The 12,624-nt window shown below is 34.9% G+C and overlaps 1 protein-coding gene across 1 annotated transcript in view; it reads left to right on the top strand.

The window, feature by feature from the left end:
* The window catches only part of LOC149410535 (uncharacterized), a 429,087-nt gene extending 417,911 nt beyond the window's left edge, over positions 1-11,176 (top strand). Inside the window, exons 13-16 of the mRNA XM_089648447.1 lie at positions 202-330; positions 939-1,064; positions 2,553-2,741; positions 3,853-11,176. Of these exons, the coding sequence (XP_089504573.1) occupies positions 202-330; positions 939-1,064; positions 2,553-2,741; positions 3,853-3,980 (572 nt within the window). The 3' untranslated portion in view covers positions 3,981-11,176. The remainder of the gene's footprint in view (positions 1-201; positions 331-938; positions 1,065-2,552; positions 2,742-3,852) is intronic.
* Positions 11,177-12,624: the final 1,448 nt, after the last annotated feature.

The following is a 12,624-nucleotide window of genomic DNA, read 5'->3' as shown; positions in this document are numbered from 1 at the left end:
GAATTTAAACATTATCGCCATCTACGTAAGGGTTGTTATTGATAGTGGCTCAATTTAAAATATTACACGACGTAGTGCATCGCCTTAATCCATCTCATCTGTAGAAGACCTCTGAGAGATCTGAGGGAGGCCTATGTCTATGAAGAAGAAGTGCATTTATTATCTTTACACCTTTGTAACCGTCGCCCATTTGTATTTCAGGAGAGGACCAGGGGGCCACTGTTCCTGCTGTGAGGGAGTGCCCCATGGGAGTGGCGTATGAAGCCCTGGCTGTCGGCTGCACAGGATCCCAGGATACCATGGAGTTTAAGTCCTCTTGCTCCGTCAGTGGTAAGAAATTTTTTCATTTTTTTAATGTTTCGATGGCATTCCTTTTCTAATACATACTTTTTTAAAACTCAACTGATTTTTGCTTTCACTTCTCGTGGATAACAGAAACAAGAAGCAAGATGCTCCTGCAGCCATGAATAAATAATGTTCATTTAGGGCTTAAAAGAATCGGCGGTGTTACCATTTTTAAACTGTCATAAAAGACCTTGAGGAATTTGTGTCGAGGGTACTTTTAAGGAGTGGAAGGAGTGAACCCGGGTCTTGAAAAGACCCGCATTGTAGGGGAGATGAAACACAAAATCCGACAATTCAACCCACCATACATGTATGTGTGTCTGTGTGTTGTTTTCCAAAGAATACTATAAGCACCTTAAGATTATGTGATACTATTTCAGGTGTTCAAATCAGAGGTGGATATTAAATTCAACACTAAGATGCACTTGTCATTTTTACGGGCTTGTATGTATAATATTCTATTATCTGTGGGCTCTGTATAACCACGCTTAGTTACTGTGAGGCCCTCATAACTTATTCTATAAGTTGCTGTAATTATTCAGTGAGAAATATGGGCAACATTGAGGTAATGGCGTAATTGAATTCTCTTTCAGCGTACTCATGCCATGGCAGCTGGACAGAGAATGGGGTGCACTACCTCATTGCTTCGCCCAAGTCCCGTGCCTCCATGGACCCGCGGAGGTACTGCTTCATCTACACCATCAGCGGCACCGGGAACGGTAAGCAATACCATTTTACTTAAATCCCCTACGAGTGTACTCATGCCGCAGCAGCTGGACAGAAAACAAGATGCACTACCTCATCGCCTTGACCAAGTTATCACTTCTACACACATGAACACACATTTCACCACAGTCCAAACATCTGCACCGATGACCGGTCCAGAACCAAATGGCGCTTGGCGCTAGTAAAAACCTCGAGAGCGCGGTGTTAGGTATTTTCAGCGTCTTGGCTCTTTGGTTCTTTGGCTCCTTGACGCTTTAACAAGTCGGCGCCCGAAGCGGACTGCTCCAATTGCGCTTGCACAGGGCACTCAACAATAATAATACTACTTCAATTACTATGATTGAGACGCTGTCTGAAACGTTGGCTAAAGAAGGAGTAAGTGCAACACGACACAATAACCCACCAATAAAACACAATAAAACTTTCCATTTAGTCAAACTGTTAATAATGTTTCACATAAAGTGAAATGTGTGTTTTAAAACAAAAGTCAATGTCTTGAGGTAGGGAGAAGTCAATATAGTTTTTATTAGCCACTTCCTATAGGCAGAGACAACATTTTTTTTTAGTCATTGTTCACGAAGATATCAAAAAATTTAAAGATTTGTCTTCTGAATATCTGTTGATTATTAAAATGTTTCTAAATGGGGAATCTTTTTGGAAAAATGGTTTTTACAGTGCTTTGCTGCCGCATTAAGACTTGATTTAGTTTGGGAGATTATTATATTGGAGGAAGCCAAATTCCACCCTGACATATCGCCATGGTGGTTTAATGTTGACTTTATTTATATACTAGCTGAAGTTCCCGGCGTTGCCCAGGCTTTAGTTTTTTTAACTAGATGTAGATAATAATAATAATAACTAACTAACTAACTAACTAACCATCACGCCGTTTCACCGCAGGGGTAGGCAGAGAGGACGGACCGCCAAACAACCTGGTCTTGGCACACACTTCTTGCCTCATTCACATTCATACATCGTCTCATACATACTCTTCTATTATTCTGACTCTTGACATGGCCCGACTCAAGTATCTGATTCACTTGGTCGTGCCATGTCTTCCTCGGGCGTCCCCGACTTCTGCTACCATTCACATTTGCATCGTATATTCTCCTTACACTCCTTTCTTCACTCATTCGCTCTACATGCCCAAATCATCTAAACGTCCCTTTCTTGATCTTACTCATTACGCTTACATCAGCCTTGCACTCTTTGCGGATATCCACATTCCTCACACGATCATACATGGTTTTACCACACATATAATAATAATAATAAATTCTTTATTCCAGAATGTGGGGAGGTAAGTGCAATCCCACACATCCCATAGAGGATATAAGATCAAGTGTGCAAAATTTCATCAATTTCAGAATGAAACTGTAGATTTGAATAAAAATCAAATCCATATTGCCCGCCCGCTAGGGACACTCTTCTTTACATAAATATATATTTTTTTAATGCTTGACAACTTTGTACCATTCCAGAGTCCCATCTATCAGACTACTCCGGGTCCCGGCTGAACCGCGCCCGCCTGTCCACGCTGCCCCTGGGCCGAGGAGGCTCTCCATTATCTGAGCCCGGGGCCATGCGGCTCAGCGCGGTGGCGTCCTCGTGCAGCAGGACTATCCAGCCCGGGGTGCAGGGCAACAGGGCCTACAACCTCACTATCAATGGTAAGCTTACCCCTATCTCCTTTCCCTCCCCCTCTCCCTCAGCCTCACAACGTTCCCCAATGAGGATGTCCTAGTCCCACACAGTTGGGAGCAGTTAAGACTCATATGACACAGAATTTATTTATTGAATATCAACAGTATAAATATACCATACATCATAATTCATGTCACAGAATAACAATTAACTGTGGCATTTGATCATAAAATGACGACAGAAAGTATAAAATTAATACTAGAAGGAGATACAAGTACATACAAAATATTATCAACAAGTATGAGTAGACTTACATTGTATTAGTAATGGTTTAGAAGATATGATAGTGAAGCCTTTTTGTACCTAGCTTCTGTGCAGTTAAACAGATCCGCTGCATCTGCGTACCTATTACTAACTTCATGTAATCTAGGTACAAGCGAGTGTTTGAAATGCTCAGTCTTGGAATTGTTACAATTAAACAGGGTTTTAGAGCGAGTAGCTCTTATGGGTACATGAAATACAATGATGTTAATTAAATCAAGGCTGTCTACATTACCATTTACAATTTTGAACATAAATATTAATAAAATAAAATATATAAGTCTTCTTCCTTTGGAATCACAATCAATATTTGCGAAAGTCGCGCATGTTCAATTGTCTAAGCCACCTTCTCTGCGAGGAGAGGACTTGCTGGGCCTGTATTGAAGCTGGTGAAGTAGTCCAGGACGGAGATGCCTAGTGATGCCTTGTTTAAGCAGTGGATGCCCCCTCGACTAGAACAAGGGGAAGAAGATTTGGTTTCAAGTCAACATGTTCGATCGTGCCAAACGTGAAATCCAATAAAGTTGATGCGCTGTATTGCCCATTGGCCTTCCACAAGTTAACCGATATAGATAATATTATCGATATATTAAGCAGCTTGGTTCGTTGTTATTGATAAATTAACATTGTCAGCTTAGTTTGTCATATCGATTCTGCTTAGTTATCTATATGTTGCAGAGGTCTCTAGAGTTGTCATTGGGTGTTTAAATGTCTCCTAATTACACAGCATAATTTCTTATCCGATCTAGTTTATGAAACTAAATTATTTTAAAATGTTTTAATACAAAATCTAACAGATATTTGTGTAATTTCAAGGCACCTGTGCTCAGAGCAGCGAATTCAACAGTGGCAGCCCTTCCGTCGGCCTGTCTGCCCTTCTCTTCTCCCTGCTTACCCTGGTGTGGATCCTGGATGCAGTCAGATCGTGTCCCAGCATAAGATGATAAGCATAACAACATAACCAACCAACCTAGCCAACCCTGCCAACAAACAATTACACTGCCTCAAATTTTAGTCAAACTTTTTTTTATTGCTGTTTTAATGTGTTTACAAAAAATAACTTTTTTATTACACATTTAATTTGCACTATCTATTATAAGATAATTTTTGAAAGAGATAAGTTTGTAATTTTGTTCATAAAATATTGAGAAGAATCTCTATAAACCGACGTTCCCGAAGAACAATGTCGTATGTACAAATTTGTAGTTTTGCACTAGAGCTGTTAAAAGTTTCGTTTCTGCATTTTTACAGGTTTATATAGTATATTTCTCCAATTAAATAAATAGGGGTTACTGAAAAATATCAAACAACACTATATTTTTTGATCTCAAAAACAGTAAAAATACAGAAACGAAACTTTCAGAAACTAAACAGCTCTACTGCAAAACTACAAATTTGCACATCCGACATTGTTCTTCCGGACCGTCGAAACTATAGTATTTACGCCGAGACGGAATATTAAAATTATTTAAAAAGGAACGAATTATAATGTGCACACAATTTCCATTCTTATTTCCAAATGTCTAGTACTTATTAGATTAATTTTCCCTTACGTCTCTCATTGTCTGTTGCAACTTTTACACGAACAATAGTCTCATAATAAATTTAATTCAAAACAGCACATATGGTGTTGTAGAAATCATTGTCTCCCTTACTGGCATGTTGAGAAATATGAACTTAACGGTGGTAGAAAGAGAAAACACCACGCTTTATCTTCAAATTCAGAAGTTATTCACAGAACAATTAAAATATACAACTGCAATTTGAGAAAAAATTATAAAACTTCATGATTTTTTTTTTTTTAATTATCTTTAAATCAAACGACAAAAAGTAATGTGACGTTAATGTTTACATTACGTAATAACACTAGTCTAATAAATTAGAAATTATTTGGATTTTATTGCAAGGCGGAAATACTCGGAACTTCTGACAGAATATGCCAGAGGTCTGAGGGGTTATAACTACATAATTCCAAAAATGTATTTTTTTTAACAAAGTACCCACCTCTACCGAGATAACATTTTTCATGTTGGCCATTATATGAGGCGCTCAGCAGAAGAATGGCCCAGCAAAAAAAATTCACAATCAGCGAAAACATCAGATTGTTAACGATAAGTAACTAATTTACTAATGGAAGAACGATATTGTATAGCGCCATTCTTTGAAATCGATGAAAAATAAAATTGGGCCGCTTTGGCTTCATAGATATGACAAAGCCCCAGCATACCCAATTTCTACCCATTTATAACAAGTTTCTCGTTATTTGTTATGCCGAAACGTTAATTATATGAAATTCCCTCGATAGAAAAAAAATCACTAAGTAAGCTCCGAAAATTATTAAAACATGTTTTGTTTCCTTATTAAATATGTTTAAGGGATGAAAAAATTCACAGTATATCTTTAAATGCAACTAAAGCATTTGTCGAGAGCATTATTATCGTTTTTTTAATATTAGCGCGCTCCCTCTAACATTCATATTTACATATCTCCCTTTCAAACCATCTTTGAACGCTTACTACGGGCCCTTAACAATCTGATGTTTTCACCCATATAAATTTTTGTCAGTTAGGTCACTCTTCCGCTGAGCACCTAATATTTAATGAGGTACCTAGATAAAGAAATTATATTATTTGAAATACAAAAATTGGCAACGCACATGCGTAAGGGGTAATTTTCTGAATTTTTAATGACAAACGTACAAACAAATTTTATTTGAGATGCAGATTTTATTTAGCCATCACAGAATTAAATACATAAACGGTGCTCGAATAGCTCAGTGGCAAGAGCATCTGCCTGATGAACGATTGATCTCTTGTTTCCCCCGATAAGGCTGGGAATATATATTTTTTCTAGGTACATATTATAATTTTGAATTATTACTTTAAATTAATTTCTGCTTCGTTTTGTAAGAACCAATTGAATGTTATTCATTTTCATAGATTTTTAAAAATAACCTGGCAGGGTGAATTTTTAACTTTTTATAAATAAAAATTAAAAAAACACGTAAACGAAATATTAAATAATTATTTGAAAAAATGATTATATTACTAGATAGCTCTACTGAAAATATTTAATGTACTTGTAAAATTATTATTATTAAAAAATATATATATTAACAACAGCATTGAATTTCAAGAGGAGTATAATTATTGTGACTTGATTTCTGGCATATTTAAAAAAAAAATCATATATTATATGTGTTTTAAAATAATTTGTAATATATTATGGATATTTTTTAAATTTTTAAGATGCTTTTGTAATTAAATTGTGTTTTTGGAAACTCTTAGCACAAATGGTAAAGTAGGAATGAATCTCGTTTCGAGTTGAAAAAGTGCCATGTTTTATTATTTTTTTTTTATGTGAAAAGTCCAAAAGAAAACAAGAAAAATTGTTTCGGTTTATAAAATAATGAAATTTTAAAATTACTCATTGGCATGCTGCCAAAATCAACTGTGAATGTGTGGTTTGATCTGCATCAGAGATCAATGTCGCTAGTTCCTCTGAGCAGGCTTCATTGTAATACCTGTAAAACATCATGCATATATTTCCGCAGTGCATAAAAAAATCGAAATCGACCTGTTAATATTGAATCACACCCTCTTGAAAAAGTCAAGCAGGTTGATTTAGTATCCTGGGGTTCTAGCCCAGAGGTGGTTGTCAATATCGTCTGTCGAGCTAACTATGCATTTGTGTGTTTCAAATTATTTTATTTTGATGTGCGACTCGATGAAATGCAGATTCACCACTATTTCAGTTTGTAGTGTGAGTTTCCAAACGCCTTGTTAATATTATTATTTGGTTTTCTAGTTAAACTTGCCACTATTTATAATTTTAGTCGAAGCTTTTGTGATAATTTTCTTATAAAAAGTCTTCAAATAACATTTCTAGTTTATATTATTATTTGATATTCAAACAAAGCCTACGCGACATAAGAATTTCACTAGGCAATGTCATTTTCATCACGAGATATGGAGCTATATGAATTCATTTTGCCATATGGTTTGCTCCATATTTTTCGAATGTTCCATTAAAATTGACCAAAAGCTAAGGATTTGTCGACTTTTTACATGAAAAGTGTAGGTTTTTACGTTTAGTTAATATTAGGATGTTTGATTATATTTTACAATGCTCTGTACGTGAATTGAGAAGTAAATACAATACATATATATTTTACTGCACAGAACGCGCTGGAAAAACGAATAAAGTGTGATTTTTACAATTTTTCATCATTCACTGTTTAATAAAAATGCTTTTGATCATTATATAAATTATTATAAATAATATGTACCGATCCTAAAATGATTGGAATTGACAAAAATTTGGAATTTTCTGTCTTTTATGATATTATGTAAATCAATTTTAATCATAATTTATATAATCCAGGATTTGAATAAAATACACAGAAAATAATAAAATATAATTTTAATTAACTTTATTTATAATTTCTTTTTGTCATTAATATTTCACTTTAAAATAAAAAAAATAAATGCACAACTGAAAGTTCTTTTAAAGTTATTTTTTGAAATGCTAATTCACAATTTGTCTTAAATTTAAAAAAAAAACATGTAAAATAAAACATTAGCTTATTCGATTAACTAATATTATTAAGTTGTATGTAAGGATGATAATTGAATTTTATATTTATAAATAAAATGGTGTACATATTTTTACTGTGATTTTGAAAATGGGCGGTTTTTTAAATAATAAAATAACACGATTTTTAAAGATGGATTTTTTAAGATAAAATTAACAAAGAAATATTTGATACACTTTAAAAATACCTACATAATATATTCTATCTAGAAGTACATTTTTAATTCGTTGGTTTGCATTTTTAATCTAATGAAACGCATTTATTTCAGTAATCATTAGTTTTGTATTTGAAAATATCAACATTTTCTTCTAAGATTGTACAATATCTAATTAATATTAAAAATGCACTATTTACTTAACTTAAAACTTGTTAAAGAGGCTTGATTTTTCACTCTAGAAAAATAATATAATAGAAATTTATACTATAATTTAGGGCCTGTGTCACAACTTACAACGAGGATTCCACTAACCAAACTTACTTCCTATGTTCATTTAGCTTTTGCCTCCTTGATGACGGCTTACCAGTGATAATACTCTCATCGTTAACTGGGTGGTCCCCAGTGGTCCCTCGTCATTCGCCTCCAGTCCTCCGTTCTTCCCGTTCTGCTCCGGTCCTCTTCCACATCCAGTCTGTTCACCTCTTCTCTGTCCTGTATCTGGGTGGCTTTGTTCTAGGGCACCTCAAGGTGTCTTGTTATTTGACATTCTTTCTACATGTCTTTGGGATCTATAGAATCTTACCATGGTCTTTTGGTATACAGTTGAATTTGGCAACATGAGATAGAGTCTCTCTCTAACTCCTTGCCTGTGTAGTCTAGTTCCTGGCTTTGTTTGGGCTTTATGCAGAGTTTTTCGAAATCAGATGTAGAAAGCAATTTTCCTCTTATTTTGAACGTGGAATGTGCAAAATTTTATCAAGAAGTATCAGATTTCTTCTATAAGGGTTGGAAAAAGGGGATGGGGTGGTTTTTCTAAATCTCATGTAGATGGTTACCTTCCTCTTATTTTGTCATCAATCTCAGAATAAAACTGTAAATTGTAGATAAAGATCAAATTGCAAGCCACCTGCTACAGACACTCTTCTTTGTATAAGTAGAATCCATCTTTCTATTCTAGACCTCTCCAAGCCTTGTAACATTAAACCCCTTCCTACAGCCCCTACTTTAACCCACCTCAAAATGTCACTCAACCGAGTGGAAATATCCCTGGCTCCCTGGTTGAACAAAGTTCAGACATGGAAGCTCTAGTGAGGTGTCCTATAAAAACAAACATTCTTTGATTAAATTTACTAGATAAATAAAACATTAAAAGGGTGTTTCACCACCTCTGTGTAAACTGTTGAGTAACTACTCGTTTTAACTTGACTTAAATCATAGGATTAATATGGCTATAAAATCTGTAATTTTCTTGATGGGTAGTGTTACTTAGCGGTGGTGAAAGTAGCACTAATCGACGTATACTCAGAGGTGATGAAATGCAGGCGGTGTGCAGGTCCTAAAACACAACATATTGAATAATAAATAAGAAACAGTTCCTACTGCCAAGTTACTCAAACGTCTGCTGGTCAGATGAGTTAGAACTATCACAGATTATTTTACAGGAAAACAAAACAAATAGTTATATATTTTCTCAGATTTCTGATTGGCTTGTACCTATTAATAAATAATACATATTCTAATAAATTGAATTAATCAATAATTTTTTTTCTTTAGCGCTTTGTCTTAGATGAAAATGTTGGTTATAAACTCGTAAATACAGTGATAAGAATGCTATTACATGTAATTTTAATAAAAAACGTATTACAAAACGGCAGCAACATACAAAACAACTTTGTTATTAAATTTATATTTTAGAACTTTTTACAAAACTTTTACATTATTTTTTTTTGTGATGATATTAATAATCATTGAATTATTAGAAAAAAACTATTACTGGCGTCAATGGAATTTGCTATCCGGGCGTCTGCTCTAACCACTAAGCTATTGTGTCAATATTTAGACCTGTTACATTTCTCTTCTTCATAATATGTTGTTTTTAATTTTATTTCATGTTTTTTTTCACTTTATTTAATACAGCAAGGTTTGCATTGTCATTAAATCACTGATATTCACAAATATTTGATTAAGGTAATACATTTGCTGATTGATTTTTGGAATAATAAGCCGTGTTGAGTTTTCTCTTTTAGCCAATGTTTCAACTGCCTTGCAGTGTCAGATGGGATGGTAATAATTTCAGTTCAAATAAAGGAATATGTTGAAACTTTAGCAAAACAACTTCGTCGTTTTGTTACTATTGTATGAAAATTCCTTGAATCCTTGAAAACGTTTATAGCTGAGAATGTTAATTGTATTTTGTCTCTTTTGTATGTAAAATATATATTTGATATAGAAAACATTTTGTCAATTATTTTCAATGCATTCCAATAGATATTAAAGACAACTTTTAGACATTTTTAAAGGCCGCTATTTTATAAGTTCAACCATTTTTATTGCAAAAATTTTAGTTAAAATCACATCATACGTAAGTACATCAGAAAAGTTATTTTAAAGACATTATACAATTTTATTATATTTAAAAAAAAAAACTCTCGAGTAGTTGACATATTTATTTTTCATCTCATTATTAAATGTTTTCTTTGTTGATAAGCATTCGATAATTTTAAGATTAACAACTATAATTACCTTTAAAGACAATTTACTTTAAAAGACCACTAAACAACTTTAATTATCTTTTAAAAAAATATTAATTGAATTGTTTTAAAAAATCTCTGTAAATAAATTTTATTTTGTGTGATAATTTATAATTTGTTTGGCAAAAACTGCAAAGCATTTGTGTGTTTCTTTTAAGGGCAGCTCTTTTACAGTATTAAAATTTATTCTATGCAAAATACACCAATTCGAGTTTTCATGATTTTATTTTGGTTTAATATATTTATAATATCAGGAAAAAATTGTGTATTTATTTCACTATTAATTATTGACGGTGAAATAAATAATTACGAATCTTATTTTGCCGCGGTAAGTAAAAACACAGTTTCGCTTGAGACTTTCAAGGAAGACACCGTGTTTTTACTAAGTACTATAATCCTAGATAATAGAAACAAGAGAGATGGCACATGATAAATTATTAGCATAAAACAGCGTACCTGAAAAAGTCAGATACGCCCCCTTGCTTATACCTACACACGACACTACGGCGACAGTCAGCACACTTCCATGCCATATCTCTATTTGTTTCTCTTATATTTGATTCCTTTCTTATTCTCCTGTTCTTCCTTACAACCTGATGATTTATAATATACTAAAGACACTATAACATATTATAAATAACGATTGTAACTAATTTTTATACATTATTAATTTGCAAATGCTTCTTTGCAGGCTGCCGAAGGTTTTTGTTGTTGTATTTTTATAAACAATGTATTACTATTGTTCTTGCCGGATTATTATTGCGTTTGAGTGAAGGGTGAAATGTTTATAATATTTATTACTCCTAAGATTCCAATTGTACATTTTTAACACGCTAAATAAAGTTAGAATTTACACAAAACTGTATAAACATCTTGTTTTATTTAATTATATCAAAATGAATGTAATCTATGAATGTTTAATGTGGTTGTTGTCTCAGAGTGTTTATTTGGGGTGAGTCAGTAGCGCAGCTGTGAGATGACTCTGGAACGATGACGATGATACCAGGTGTAAGCGGCAATGACGGCGGTGAAGTGGTCGAGGCGGTAGTCATTGGGTTGATTCCGCATTGGTAGAGACCGGACTCGTGGATGTATTCAGCACTGGGGATGACGTGGAGTCTTCCGGGTACTCCAGTGTGAAACAGTGTAGCGGAAGGTGTGATGTACCTGGTCGGCAGATGTGCGGGAGATGCAGGCCGGCGACTATGCCGTAGGGCCGAAACGAAGGTGTCGCAGAGGAGCGCAGGCCACGGATGATATCCGGGGCCAGGGCACTGATGTGATCCCGAGGAGTCCATGGTAATCCGTAGTCCGTGCAGAGCCGGGCGTACATACGTAGGTCCGTGTAGCGGTGCGTGGTGTAACTGAGAGGCGCGACGCGGGGGCCGGCCGCCTTAGTAGGCAGCGGGCGCTCGCAGCGTTCGCAGGTTGCTCACTTGTGACTGCTAATTGATGACTGACTGAGTACATCTTGGTGCGCCCGTTTTATAGCGTCCAGTACATCGAGAATATTCAATAAGTAGGTGTTCGCCAATAATAGCATCGTATCTAGAGAGTTCTAGCTACAATGTGTTTTGCATTGACGAACGTTCCCGAATATTCTAGTAGCATCGCTACAACTGCAAAGAAGTTCAAATGTTGTTTGATACTTGACAGAGATGATAGGAACACACTATGATATTTGTAACTCTGCCCTTACACAAATACATCGACAAAGATTTTATCGATAACGTCAGTAACTCATTGTAATTGTTCCCGAGTACAACTGAAGTTCGCTAACGAACAAACAATAGTTCACACCGACTAAATGAAGCATATTGTGTCAACGTAAACTGATACAGAGATTATCGATGTGTTCGTGTTAGGGGGCCAGAACAATATATTCTTGAACCTGAGTTTATTCAAGTGGATGTGGTCAATTTCTTAGCTTAATTTGAGACGGGTAGGCAACACCTCTCCCATAGGTTAAACCCAAGTTATTTGCTACGTTTGGTAACATTTGAGAGAACTGGAATCGCAGTTAACAAGTCTGGTTGTTATTTGGTATTCGGCAATGTCTCCTGGGTTCACAACATGAATGCTCCAAATTGAAAGAAACCCCGAAGATTCTAAAGATGTGAGAGATAAAGTTTCTCAGAGATGTGAGTTGTATTATGCATTAAATCGAATAAGTAGATGGAGCGGAGAATACAGGATAAGGATAGAAGATGCTCCCGATACGTTCTTCACTCATGCATCTTATTTTAATGGAGCCTGCTCTAAGGAGCTAGCATCATTGATCTCCGGTGCACGTGCGTGAAATTCGA

The sequence above is a fragment of the Hesperophylax consimilis genome, chromosome 27, assembly GCF_061612785.1.
Source record: "Hesperophylax consimilis isolate HC1 chromosome 27, BYU_Hcon_1.0, whole genome shotgun sequence".
Lineage (NCBI taxonomy): Eukaryota > Metazoa > Arthropoda > Insecta > Trichoptera > Limnephilidae > Hesperophylax > Hesperophylax consimilis.
The sequence above is the reverse complement of the archived record's forward strand: the minus strand, read 5'-3'. Positions and strand labels throughout refer to the sequence as shown.